Source organism: Grammomys surdaster, unplaced genomic scaffold (genome assembly GCF_004785775.1).
Source record: "Grammomys surdaster isolate TR1022 unplaced genomic scaffold, NIH_TR_1.0 126113, whole genome shotgun sequence".
Classification (NCBI taxonomy): Eukaryota; Metazoa; Chordata; class Mammalia; order Rodentia; family Muridae; genus Grammomys; species Grammomys surdaster.
The window spans coordinates 3,116,379-3,131,055 of record NW_021620921.1 but is presented as its reverse complement, the minus strand read 5'-3'; the positions used below and the strand labels follow the sequence as shown (position 1 = coordinate 3,131,055).

The following is a 14,677-nucleotide window of genomic DNA, read 5'->3' as shown; positions in this document are numbered from 1 at the left end:
GAGCAGACACAGATCAATAGAAAAAAATAACTTCTTTTTATTTACAAAAACAAAAATCCAAATATTGGATGCTGTAAACAAAATTCACAATCTGTTCCCTCTAGCACTGATATGAACATGTCAGTTTTGAAGAGTCCATTTTCCGACAACTCCTTTTACTGCCTGTGACACACAATTGTCAAAACATTCCAAGAGTGACCCAGGGTGTAGCTTGCTGTAGTAGGACAACTCGGAGCAGGCAGTGGTTGTGGGGAGGTGGGAGGGAGAGTCAACAGTAAACAGAGCCTCTTACATTCTGCGAAGCTTTGCAGCAAGTATCCCCAAGTCCCTCACCACCGCCTGCTTTGTAAGGTTATCACTTATTTCTTAGCAAGCTATTACCATGACAACACGTGACACAGAGATCCCTCCACAGCACTGAAATGGTGATGCTAAAAGAAATATTTAAGAAAGATTATATTCAAATAGGTGCTATATATGAAAACAGGATTTTTTTGGCTTTTTTGTTTTGTTTTTATCTAACACACATTTTTCTTTCACAACAAAAGCTTATTTTTGACAGCTGCTGACAGCTTATAACACAATACATTTCATTTACAAAATAGTTCACAATATTTATTTAATAAGTGTTGCATTAAAACAAGGATATGCACAGTAAAGCAACCAACAACAGCAAAGAGAAGGGGTGGCAAAAACAGTATGTTCGCTTTTCATTTCATTTCCTTCTTGACTTGAATATTCTGCCCATCCTTGTGGTTTGTTTGGACCCAGGTCAAAACAATCTAACTATACCAATGAGTGCAAGCGCTCCATTCAACTTTTGAAAGTCCATCCCCCTGCAAGAGTTCTTGAGGCAGTTGAATTGACTGCAGATGAAGTAAACTTTGTAAAAGACACAGTCACAGGCTAAGTGTTCTCTGACATGCCAGACTGGACACATGAGAAGAACCTTCAGAAGGCAAAACTTTTCCCTGTTTCAAAGTAACAGTGCACTAGGCCAGATAAACACGAGGGCAAACAAACCGTGGGCACTGATTAAACGTAGGGAGAGCTGTCCTTTGCTCTGACATTCAGATTTTTTAGGCCACACATCCACACAGAGAGACATATATTCCATTGCATGTTCAGCTACATATGCACAGGGCTATAGTATGCACAAATAGAAATAAATTATATAAGGGTTAAAGTAAATGCCAAAGGTTGTCTTGAACACAGCCTGTTCTATGTGAATGCTATGTGCTGGTACTTTTGACTAAGCTACCAGCCATTAAAGTAAGCAAGCAAGGACTATAAATACTTGAGAAAGTAAATGAAAGACATATTTTCTAATAAGGCCCCTTCAAACAAAAACCTGTGCTGTAAATTAACAGCAGGTTGCTACTGTGGCAGAGCCCAAGATCTCCAGACTTTTCAAAACAGTGGACAAACTCATACATGCAGAATTAGCAGGAGCAGAAACCAGGTCACCAGATGAGCCTCTGCCCCCCTGCAGTCCAGGAGAACTTGCAGGAGAGCTAAACAGGCTTGACTGTGGTTTCTGATAGGTGAGTTCCAGGCTTCATCTGCAAGCTGAACAATGTTTCCTGGGACTTTGCGATTGATCTTTCAAATGCAGGGGAGTGAAGGGGATAACTGGACCACCATGGTAGTAGGATGAGTTTCCTATAAAAGAGAATGGCAGTGTTGGGGGCTGTGACAGCTTAGTGAGGATTCACAGGGAAGCTGTTACATCAAGCCATTCTGGTCCTGGTAAGGCTTCAAATACAGATGCACAGAAGGGTGGTCCAGACACATCAACCTAGACTAATCTGGCTATGAGAAGCTGAGAGACGCTGAGAGAAACCATCACTGCCAATGTGAGAGTGTTAAGTTCTCCCTAGCTTCTCTGTAACTGACTGACTCTGCAAAGGAATTACCATACTTTGCAGTCACTCATGAAGGTTCAAGGGGACTGTGTGATTGTTTCACAACAAGAAAAGAAGGTTTTTAATGCATTTGTTTTGTTTTTGAAATGTATTTTTCAGAGACCAGTGTCTACAGGGCTGGGAAAGGAGTTAAGTTTAGCTGTCATTGAACATGAAAATATCAGTTCATGTCACAAAGGTATACAAATGGTCTCTTGGGAGAGAACACTAAAGTTGGGTTTGATTGAATACAAAGTGATTTAATTTAAGGTACAGTACTAAATATTTCTATGCAGTGTGACAACCTGATCAAACATATTTCATATTGGATAAATTTATAAAATGTATATATATATAATATATATCCTATATATAAACTTTATGTAGTTGTGCAAATACTCTTTAAAAAGGGTCATTTCACATTTATTAAATTCTAGTGGTCCAAAATGTAGAATGTACTCCTTTGTATTTTCATTTAAATATTAAGAAGTAGTGTTCAGGTTCCAGAAATTCTTTTTTAGCAGTTACGGATTTAATTATCCTTTCTCTGGTCCATGATCCACAAGTTCTAAGCCTTGAAGGCATGTGATTCTATTTATTTAAGGGGGAGGGGCTTAGGTTTCAAAATGTCAGGTCAGGTCAATTAAAATGTATGTTACCAAATATTCTCCCATTTATGAAGTTCTCTGATTCTCTGAAAAGAAAAAAAAACTCACTAAAAATGTATAATCTCTGCTTTTCCTATCAAATATATTACTCATTTCCCTCCACTTGTCTTATTTGTACATGAGTTTAAGTCCTCATTGCAGTATGCCCATGTCTTCTAAGATCCTACCAAAAACATAAAAAGCACTGTACTTTAATTTTTCCTATTTGATACATTATTTTAGGTCATAGACAAAGTAGTGTGTGTATATATACATACATATCACATATATGTGTGTGTGTATACACACAAACAATATATACGTACCTATGATAACATCACACCAAACAATATCAACTTTATATAGGTATTTGCCAAAAAAGGGCACTTCCTCCACCATTCACAAGCTTATATGTTGTTTTATTTTTCTTCTTGAGTCCCTGATAAAATAAAATAATTATTAAACCATAAAATAACCTTTTCCACTTCAAATCTTCTGAAAGCAACAGGCACTTTGATGTGTACTGGTGTGTAACAAATATAGTAACTCTTTATATATCCTATTCTGTCTTTTCTGCTGGGGATATTTATGTGTTAAATCTTTGGTCCTTGAGCATGTTTTCTTGGCTACAGCTGTTTTTTTGCTTGCATCTTCATATTTAAAAAAAAAAATAATCCGCAAGCTATGCCCGAAGCTGGAATTAATGGGTCATGCCATCCTTAAGTTCTGCTGTTTGTTCTGAGGGCAGCATCGAGCTACATACAGTTGGTTTGGATTGAGCTGTTTCTATGAGGAAAACAGGATCATTCCAAAGAGAGCACTCTCTGCAAGACAGATGGCAATCCCTACCAGTAGTCTTGCTTTCCTATGCTACTTTCTGACCTCCTCAGGGGATAGGCAAAGCTTTCCTCCTGTGTTTTCCCATTTGTGATTGCCATCTTAAAAGTTTGTCCACCATTCCCTTTCCCTACGGCAGAGCTATGGGAGTAGTTGTGGAAACCCATATTGTCAAAATCATGCCTTTTTTTTCTTTTTCTTTTTTTTTTAATTCTCTTGTTATTTTGGGAGAACCTGGCTGCTTTTACTAACAGGCCTCTTTTGTTTCAAGACACAATCCAATTGGGTAGAGACCGTAGGTGGGGTGGGTGAGTAGGGAGGCTGACGAGTTGAGATCATGCTCCCTTACCGATGGAAAGATCCATAAGCATTGCCAACTTTAAAATCAGGAGCAAGTTCTCAGTGCACAAAACACATCCCTAATTAGGACTGGGGTCACTCCCCTTTTTGATGTTGTTTCATAATTTTTCTTTATTTCTTTATTTTCTTCTTCCTTTAATTTTTTTTCTATCTTGTTTGAAATGGCTTCCCCATGGGACATTTTAATTGCAGGGTAACCAAGTAGAATATGTCTGCTGCTGGCATGTGAACACTGGCTGAACTTGTGCAATGTAGTAATTGCTAAAGTTAGCATCTGCGACATAGGGGGCCGGCTGGTAATAGCAAGTGACATTAGCCACATTAGGAATGACATTTTGGTCAGCTAGCACCCGGATTGCCAGCATGGTGATAAGGTTTAAAGTCTGCCTCCTTTCATGTCCCATCAGGCACACCGTACTCTCATTTACCACTCCATGAAGGGTCATAAGATAGTCATACTTGCGGTCTTCCAAGCCCACGAAGTGGTTCTGCAAGTAGGATTCCAGCTTTCTCTGCTGCTCTCCGATGTCTGAGAAGTCAATAAAAAACCTGGAACACATGTACCTCTGGAGGGTCTTGATCTCCTCGGAGGCAGGCCTGAAGCCCCGCACTAAGAGGTTGCAGTACTTAAGCAGGCCTCCTCCTCTGATTTCCTCTGGGTTCCTGGTGGCAATGATCTTGTTGCAAAGGTGATCAAAGGCTTCGTGGAAATCACCATAGACACTCTCGCCGATTATGGTGGGGTGAAATGTCTCCGTCATTGGGTTCTCTGAGCACTCGTAAAAGAGGAGAAGAGAGTCTAATTTGATTTGAAAAGAATCTACACTGAATTCAAACTGCCTCCGGAGGGAATCCACAAACTTCAGCTCCACATTTTTGCCGCTGTTGTTTGACAGGGATATAAGACTCCACCGGTCAGAATCATTGCATACTTTAACCATTTTCTGCACATAAGCTTCCTACAATTTAAAAGATAAAACAAGAAAATGAGCAATTCTGGAAAAGAAAGAGTAAATGCGTCTCGGCTTCTTTGCTGAGAATTATTTTCCTCCTTCCTGTTTATTTTGTTAAGTTTCAGCAAAACACTACCTACAAGCTTAAACAGTCTTCGGAAAACAGGGGAAAAACTACATTTAACGAGTAGTTTTGCCGTCTGGGAAAGAGACTAGAAGTAATAGTTTGAGGCTTTTGGCAGACGCAGCAGCATACTAAGACGTTCTGTTGTCATGTCTGACTTCAAATGTTATTTTTTGAAGATGGTCTAATAGGCACAATATTCACCCAGTATCCACAGAGAGGCAGACGGTGTCATGAGTTGGCCTCTCTCACCCTTGTCTCCAACCACCCAGTTCTCCTCCCCCTTAGGCAATCAATCTTATCAGTCTGGTGTGTCCCTCCAGCGACGCTCTAGTTACAGCCAAAGAGGAACTAAATTGCCTTCGGACAACTTTAATTAATTATACAAAACGCCACCTAAACCAAAGGGGAGGGGCACACTACTGCACGCTCAACTCGTGAATTAACAGGGAAAAGCAACAAATTTCTTAAACGCAGAAGTCAGTCGAATCCAGAGTAGGGATCTATTCACATTTTCCAATACAATAAAAAACCATTGACTCAGTTCTGCTTCAGGCTGCTATTTTCCCAAAGTCTAGATCACAAGATGACTCAAAAAAGATTATTTACATCATTCCATCCTTCCACCAATCACGTTTTATTCTGGACAGGAGTCCAGGGAGGAAAGTCAAGAGTTAAACCATAGAGAGAAGGAAGAGAAGGAAACACAGAGGAGGAAGCACAGAGTTGTGGCGCTAGAGCTCCCAGGAAACTAAAACACTCCACACCACTCACGCACATTTAATTCGTTCGTGGAAAAAAAAGAATAAAAAATAAATAAAGGTACTCACTATGGCCATACTGACCACAGTTAAGGCAAATCGGGCTTGCTTTCTCCCCTCCCCCGCTGTGCTCAAGCCCATCAGGTGGCTTTACCTTGAGAGTGAGCGGTGTGATCTTCTCCTTGTTCACCCCTTCGGGCAAGAAGTCTAAGAGGCAATCCAGCACGACGTCCTTCACAGTCTGAAACTCCTCTTCCCCACGTAGGTCAGCGCAGAAGATGAGGTCCAGGTCCTTGTAGCCAAGGCCACTGTCCTGGTGCAGGACGTGACTGGCGGCCGAGCCGTTGAGGCGCACGTCGCGGACACCTATGCTCTTCTCCTCCAGGCGCCTCCGCACCACCTTCACAATCAGGCTCGGCTGCAGCTCGAGCGTGGGGAAGTTGCCGCGCCCGTGGATCGGGATGGTCTCGCTCAGAATGCCGTCCAACCGCTGCACTTGCTCCCAGTTCAGCACGTTGCAGTGCGCCGTGGGGCTTTCGCAATAGTCTGAGCAGCGGTCGCCGAAGCTGCCGCCGCCGCCGAAGTCACCACCCAGGGGGATGTAGGGGCCGCCGGTCAACTCCTCCTCTGCCATGGCAAAATACCCTTCGCCCTCAGCCATGTAGTGCCCGCCGAACGCCACTTGGCCTTGGTCAGTCCTAAGAGGAAAGAGTGGGTTTAGGGGAGCAGCAGGGAGGTGCGCGGTTCCGGGGACAGGGGTCCCGCCGAAGGGCCTGGACTCCCCCTCCCCGATCGTGACTCGCCAGGAGCTGCCCAAAGTAGCCCTCCTCCCCCAGCCCCCACCGACCCCAATGCCCAGCCACGCGCCGCGCCCCGCAGAACAGCCCCGCACCAAAAGTATCTCTGATGCATCTGGAAAGCACAAGCGAGAGTCCCGTCTGTGTCACCTGGAGGCGGCCGCCCCTTCTAGGAGCGCAGGCGAGCGAGGAACCGCGAGGCGGACACACTTCGCAGGAGCTGCGAGTGCGCTCCCGGCAGCGGCCCGCGACTTCTCCGCGCCGACCCCCGCCGCGCCCAGAGCGTTCCCGCCCCTTGTCCGCGCCCCGCCCGCTCCCCCGCTGCGGTGGTCTTGGAGGTGGCGGCTCAAGACGCCGCCGATGCCACCTCGCACACTCGCGTCTCTGGAGCTTTAGCAGTTGTGCGGGGGGAAATGTCTTCAGTACTTTTTTTATACCGGGCTTCTCCGCGCTTCCGGGGCCCCAGCGCGCAGTGCTCGCCACACCCTCTCATTTGCATAGAGCACCGCCCCCAGCGCTGGGTGGACAGTCGCCGGAGCTCAGAGCTGCTGGAGCCAGGCCAGAGTGCGCAGCCCCTGGCTATGTGTACAGACAGATGCCTGTGGCTCCTACGTGTAGATTTATCCATTTCTGCACGTCCATACACACACACATACACACACACACACACACACACACACACCCCTAAAGAGGAGACACTTTGCCTCAAACGTGATTGATGGCCATCAAAACTGGATCAGGATTAAAAATCACGCAACTATAGAAACTTCCCAAGCCTAGCCTTCTGGCCGAGTGTAGCGTGTCATTGCCGCGTAACTCTGGGTCTCCTGGAGGTTCCCCCAACAGTGTCCGTTTGTGGCTAGACTGCTGATTCCACCAAGGACCCTGGGCCAAGTCTGGTCACGCATGTCAGTCTCTGTGCGGGAGGGGGGAGGGTTTGTTGAGAACTGAGTTTCGATTCTGGAAACCTCGAGAAGTGCTGGGGAAGTCGGGTGCAAGCCAGCCAGCCTGAGTGCGCTTCCAGCTACTGCGCGCGAGCCGAGCAGGCGAGCGTCACCTATCACACAGCTCCGCGGGCTCGCGGCCAACCGGCAAGGTCTCGGACCGCAACCCCAGCAGGGCACCAAAGCTGTCACAAGGGTGGCGGTCCCTTGGCTCAGACCTGGGAAGCGAAGTGCGTTCCTAGCAGTCTCTATGGTTCTCAGTTCTCGAGTGAATAAAACGTCAGTGATCTAGGTAGGGTCTGGCTTCTTACCAGTCATAAAGAGCAAATTTAAAAGAAGTTTCTCCACTCCACCTTCAGTCGCCAGTGTAGCGTTTAAGGATTGGAAAAGGTTATCTTCGCTCTCTGGCACCACAGTGTTTGCTAGAAAGCTCCTTGCTTTCGCTTGTCCACTTCCTCCGCCGCCCCGCTGCTTCCTTCCAAAGTAATGCTTTGCAGTCATTGCTACAGGTAGAGGTTCTGGGCCGAGGCAGAATAGAGACGAGAGGTCCTGAGATGAACAGCCATTACCCCCATGACCCTAGACAACTTCAGAGAACTAGCCTCTGAATTTAGGGAGCTTTGGCCTAGAAATCCAACCTAGGCGGCTCTGAGTTGAGGGATGGGATGCAGGGGTGTCGCCCACGCAGATCTAGCTGCGTGACAACGCCGCCCCCTGCTGGTCCCCTGTGGAGCTGTGAGTCCACAAGATGGAGAAACTAGAGGCCAGGCTTTCTTAGCTTAGGCCAGGCCTGGGGCAAATTGGATTGAGCGATTAAGAAATCCTAGACCCCTATACCGGTCTCAAATCCCACTGCTTCCTTTCAGTACGTATCCAACCATGAACGCTGCATAGCAATATATTTCGTATATATGAAATTGTGTGTGTATGTGTGTGTGTGTGTGTTTGCACGCACTCGCCTCTGGTGTGTGACAATCACACACAAGCGTGCATGTGACAGTCTAGCTGTGTAACTCATAGCTCAGATTGGCCTAAAAATCGACATCCTCTAAAGTGATGTGATTACATCTGTGAGCCACCACCGCTACCCTGAGCTCTTCCCACACACCTCACAGCCTGCAGGTCAAGAAGGCATTCTGTGCCATAGAGGGTTGGGAATAAAGGGATTAGGAGGTAATGATTGCCTCCCAAATTCCCAACTCTCATACATTATGGGATCAGGCCTTGCACACCCATTTAACTGTGAATGCTACTTAAGCTTCATTGCCTGAGATGCCCCTGGCTTAGTTCTTCCTTCTCAGGGGAAACTGAAGCAACCAACTGCCGCAATGGGGGTCAAGTGAGAGAGGAGAATATTCTGGATATACTTCAATGATTGAGTGTTTACCTAGCTCTGAATTCAATAAGGGGGAGAGGGAGAGAATATGAGATAATAAAAAATATTTTCTTGATAAAGTAACAGGAAATACTATCTTAAAAGGCTGGTAACTTTGAGTTTTCTTAAAATAACATCAAAGTGATTGGTCATATATTAAATACATTGCATTAAAAAAAAGCAATAGTTCAGCCCCAGTCTCATTACTTTGTACAATATTTTAAGCTTCCATCAAAACTCCTGAGAAAAATAAAGCCGAAACCAGAGTAGCTTGTGAGCAGCTGAGTTCTTTGCTCACACTTGCAATGTGTCCTGAGGCCTAAGAGCTCAACTGCATTAGAAAGCTGCCAGGGAGGGGATCCTGACAAGAGGACCCAGCCAGGGCTTCCACTTTTCCATTTCACGAGCTGTTGTATCCTGTTCTCTAAGTGAGGACACCCTCCTCCCCCGCCCCCCAGCAGTGGGCACCCTTCTCTGTGCAGCTGCTCCCAAGGCCTCTCCAAAGAACAGGAGACTTGGCTGACACAGGCACATCGTGGAGGACCTGCTGTGCCATACCACGTGCTGGGGAAAAGAAGAGTCCGAGCCACCGTGGGGAACCCCCATTTCCTCTAGCTGGAAGTTCTTTGTGGATAACTCTTCCTTAATAACAGAGCATTCCACACAGCCAGGCTTAACTAGACCCTCCTGCCTGCCTCCCACACTGGGACATCTGGGGCAACTCACTCTTGGCCGTGCCAAGGAAGGCAATTGAATTATTGGATTAATATATGCCTGCTGCATAGAAAGGCTACTGGTTAAACGCACTGCTGAATAGAAGCATATGGTCTTCATTGTTCCTCTTCTGTCGTCAAACCGAGGTAATATTTATATTCTGGAAAGTTGAAGCCATCCTTACACGAAACTGCAAAGTTTGCAACTGTAAGCACTCACTTGCTTTCTGTGGATGGCCGATGGAAGTACTAAATAAGAAATTCTGTGTTTCCCAGCACATTCACAGCCAAGACACTTCACAGCATAGTTATTCTGGTATTAGATTCACATGGACTTGACGTTTGGAGAAAGGATAGAAGGCTTTACCTTCTGGGCTTATTTGGTAATTTAGTTTTCCCCCTTAAAATGAAAAAATAAAAACAAAGACCAGTGTCAACCTGATAAGGTTAAAGCCACCAGAAGGAGCTGGAGAGATGGCTCAGCATTTAAAGGCACCAACTGCTCTTGCAGAAGACACCCCCACATCCCCAGCATAATTAATAATACCCATATCAGGCAGCTCACAAACACCTGTAACTCCACTTCCAAAGGATCCAAGAGCTTCCAAGGACATCTGTAATACACACCCACATATGCTGTTCGAGTGCACGTGTATGCGCGCGCACATACACACAGACACAAACACACAAACACACACACATAGAGTGGGGATAGGAAAGGGCATTCATATAATTGAAAAAAATTCTGGAAGCATTAAAGCCACCACAAAACAAGTCGTGTATTTAGGCTAGTTCTTGAGAAAGCAAAATATCTTTATCTGAAAAATCTTAATGGAAAGTCTAATATAGATTTTTGAGGAAAACATATCATTTATAACTAGTTGTTCTAGATTTGCAACCTTATAGTAACAATCAATCTAGACTTAGCATAGTAAGAAAAAGTTCAATTTTGGCCTTAACAATATTGAATTTGCTAGTATGCACCACACAGTATGCTCAATATTTTAAATGTTATTTCTTAAACTAAGTTCTCCCCAAACCATGGCTTTGCATATTATATCTCTATTATCTGGACTGAGAAAGTAAATCATTGGAAGGTCAAGTGTCTTAGAGAGGTGGCAGAGCTTTGGCTAAAACCCATCCATCTGTCTGGGAGTCTCTTGCATCCTATAGGTTGGCGTTCTTCCTGCCTTCTGATACTCTTTTTACGCTTAAAATTAACCTGGAATTGTACTTTATTTTTTCTAAGTAGTAGATGTTCATTTTGGAATAACATTGGGAATGCATATGTTTAATCATGAATCAACTGCTAAGAGCCAAGCTGTATCGTGAACTGACTGAACTGATGGGGATGGCTCCTCAAAAGCCTGGAAAATGACCTCTGCAGTCATGGAGAGTTAGCAAGCCAGCAGCTTCAACGGGGAAGTTTGCAGAAAACCCTCACAAAGGGAAACGCAGTGGGAGGTTTGGAGACGGTCCAAGTACACTGGTGGCTAATGGAGCCACTCCTCTCTTGTTCTCTCTGATTGTATCTTCCCAAAGATGGCTTCTGAAGATAAGAAGTAAATAAACAGGAAACAGTTCTCCAAGCTTATATCCAGAAGCAGAGAAGAAAGAAGAGTCCAGAAAACCACTGTTACAGCTCTAACTTCTCTCTCACAGCCCTCTGTCCACTCTTCCTCCATTACTATATTGCTCGCTTGGTCTTTCTACATCAGCTTCTTCCTTCTCTTCATGATCTTCCAACTTTTGCTGCTTCTGTTCGTGGACCATATCCACCAACCATGGCAGGCCTTTGGAAGCATGCTGCTGTGTTGGCAGAAGAAAACTAGGATCTGGGGTGTGAGCTCTGCCCAACTGCCTCATTCAGAGGGCAAATCTCAGTAACTGATGGCAACCAGTGAGGGACAGCTTCCTTTCCAATCATGGACACACAGGCATCATCTCACAGATTTCCCGAGACCTCTTTGCTCCCCAGTTAGCAATGGCTGAATAGCAACTTATCATAACGTTCTATGTAGAAGTTAAAATGTCCAGAGGTAACTATTCCTATGAAAACTAAATGGTGCTTGTTAAAAAAATATTTTTACTGTTATTTCTTAAGGAAATAGTTTCAAAGTCTAGAAACATCCCAGAATATAACATTTCTAAGCTATTTCAAAAACCATGTTGTAAGTCATTGTTTAATATGTTGTTAGTTATTTTATTAGTTAACTTTCTGTAGTCGTGATAAAAGTATCATGTCAAAGACAACTTATAGAAGAGAGGAATTATTCTGGCTTATGGTTCTAGAGGCTTACAAGCCCATCATGATGAAGAGGCATAGCAACCAACAGGAATGGTGGCCCGTGAAGGAAGTGAGCAATCATACCTCGAATTGTGAGCACAAATCAGAAAAAGCAAACTGGATATAGATGAGATATTCTACAGTGACTTCCTCCAACAAAGTTGAACCACCTAAGCCTCCCACAAACAGCTCTACCAACTGAGGTCCAAGTGACCAAATGCTGAAGACTCTGGGGGGACATCTCTCATTCGAACCATCACAGTAACCAATAGCCATCATCAAAATGATAACAAGTATCATTGAAAAACTTTTGACCCTTCTCCCTCTAAAGTACATCATTTTATCTTGAAAATTATTCTACTGCTTCTAAGGAGTACACATGAGGATAGGCTGGGTGATTTCTGCTGTGTTTGTAAGACTAGTCATAGAAGAATTAAGGTTGCACAATTTTCCGTAGTAGCCACATTGCAGTTTTATATTTGAGTTAGTAGATTGAAAACCAGGAATGGTTATTTCCTTTTAGAAGGAAACTTTAGCTACTCAGATGGTCCTCTGGCTTGACTACATCTCACTATTGGATTGCTGAGTCTTTTATTAAAAGTGTCCTAAAGTGTTATTTTCAAGTGTATTTCTTTATCTATCTAATCACAGAAAAATAACTCTGTTCACAGTTGTAGATCAATGAATTTACAAAATTCCACAAGGAGGTAGTGGCATGGTTTGAACGACTTTATGGCATCACATTAAATTTAATACCAATTGCCCCTTTGTAAAATTCTTCATCAAAGATATCAGCCTGAGTTTTCTGATACTGCCACTGATGCTGATTATGCCAATGTTTCTTCCTGTGTGGACATCTTCGCGAAATGCTGACTGTTTAAATTAGTATTGTAAGTACATACACCAGATGATTGTCCTTACTCCAGACAAGGTGTTCAGATTTTACATTCATTTGATGAAATATAAACTTGAAATGTATGTGTTATCTTCCCAAATACCAGGCCTGGACAAATGAACTGTTATTTTGTGCTGGAGTAGTTTCCTTCTGTATGCTTGTACTGAAAGATGTTGGGCTTCTCTGAGAAAAAGATACTTGCCATGAAACATTATGGTGGAAAGAAAGAGGGGTTTCCTCTACATCATTCTTCCTTTTTAAGAGGATCGCATCCTCAAATATTTGCTACCCTTGCCTTGCAAAAAACGAGGTCATCTTCTATAGGCAGGTTCACTTCCTCTTGATGTGCATCAGCCAGTTCCTGGCTGGAACCTGAGTAGATATACTGAATGCCCACTGGAAGCTGGTTTCCCTTACATAATCTTGCAGTGTTTAAAAGATATGTTTACAAATGCTAAACAGGTATTACATTAATCTATTTTCCATTGACAAAACAACATAGCTGAGGCTTGGCAAAGAAAAGACATTGTTTAACTTACAGTTTGAAACGTTAAAATTGATAAATTCTGGGATCTGGGGCCATTTATTTGACTCCCAGAGAGGGCCTCTTGCTGAGTCACAACAAGGTTTATTGCATCTGGGGACAGGAATATTTACAGAGAAGACCTTGAAGACCTGAAGCCAAGGTGATTGGATCAAGGGCCCAAGGCCTAATCATCTTCCACTACATCTTCCTGTTAAAGAACTTCCTTCCAAACTCTACCACACTGGAGTTTGGCCTTCGTCACTTGAACTTTGAAGGGACAGCCTCAGACTATATCCAAACACAACACTTACCACCTACTTCCAGTTTTATACTCTTCATCCTGAGAGTGTATGACTAACAGGTGAATCTGCACACTGCAGAAGACACATTTTCTCCTAATACCTAAGTCATATGTTATGTCAAGCATGAGTGTAATGCCTTGTGTGATATGCTAGAAAAATTAGCATGGACCATGGTTATCAATTCAAAAACATCAGAAGTTCTGAAATTTTGAGTACAAAATATATGTAGACAAGTTTTGAACCTTCTGCAGTGGACAATATTAATTAAAATATGTATTCTGCAAGTCAGACTCTAAGAGAAAACTCACCGCCTTGACTAGCCTAAGGTCCTTAGGTGTGAGTAGACAAAGTAGCTGCAGACTCACTGTGTGTAGTTACCCAAAACAGCAACATTTAGTTTACTAATGTGATTCAAGGAAATTCTAACTTGTTCTGTTGACTGAATTGGAGGACTGAGCGTATAGAGGAGTATGCATTAGTTGAAACATAATGAGGGGAGTTGTGGATTGTACACCACAAAAACATCTTACCAGGAGATCAGCTTCCAACAGGAGCTCTAGGAATTAGAAGGGAACTAGGGTTAACACTCCCAAAAAAGCTGACTAAAGTTTCCATCAGTAAGATATCTCTGAAATGTGGGAGAACCACATTTCCTGGGTTTAGAAGCATGTGCCCAGTGAAGGAATTGAGTAATTCATTAGCATGATAAAATGGTATGTTCAATTTTTCTTAATATAAAGGCTTATTAGAATGCTAAAAGAGGAAAAAAATAAGGCAACTGGGAGCTTTTGGTTTGCGGGTGTAGTGTTTTTACTCTGTAACTTTCCCCAGATTTCCATTAAAATTACAGAAAACTGTTTCCATTATCACTGGCAAAATGAGGCAATCAAATCCCACTGCATCTGCTGCCTGGGGATTCTTTGTGGGCAGGATCTCAGTAGCTTCACACTGACCATGAAAATGGCTAGAAGATGTGTTAGATAGAAATGCTTCTTCGGAAGATGTCTGTCTTGCCTAGCATCTTCTCTTCCTGGCATGCCCAGAGCATTCTTCGGTGGCTTGCACGGCCTCTTGAGAAAGTCAAAGTACTCAAGGACTAGAGTGGCATCTCAGAGGTTAAACACTTGTGTTACATACTTAAGGCCCTGGGTTTTGTTCCCAGCATTGACACAAAGAATGTTAAAATACTCAAATGAGATATATTATTAAAAGTAATAATTTTATTCAACTTAATAATACATTGCACCATGTT

General features: G+C 43.5%; 1 protein-coding gene and 1 pseudogene across 1 annotated transcript; one reads left to right on the top strand and one right to left on the bottom strand.

Moving 5' to 3' along the window:
- Positions 1-13: 13 nt before the first annotated feature.
- Positions 14-6,278, bottom strand: Tent5a (terminal nucleotidyltransferase 5A). Its single transcript, XM_028756188.1, has 2 exons — positions 5,741-6,278; positions 14-4,707 (listed from the first exon to the last, which is right to left on the bottom strand). Exons 1-2 carry the CDS (start codon positions 6,245-6,247, stop codon positions 3,931-3,933), a joined length of 1,284 nt encoding a protein of 427 aa, XP_028612021.1. The 5' UTR covers positions 6,248-6,278; the 3' UTR covers positions 14-3,930.
- Positions 6,279-6,796: 518 nt separating this feature from the next.
- The window catches only part of LOC114611483, a 158,588-nt pseudogene continuing 150,707 nt past the window's right edge, over positions 6,797-14,677 (top strand).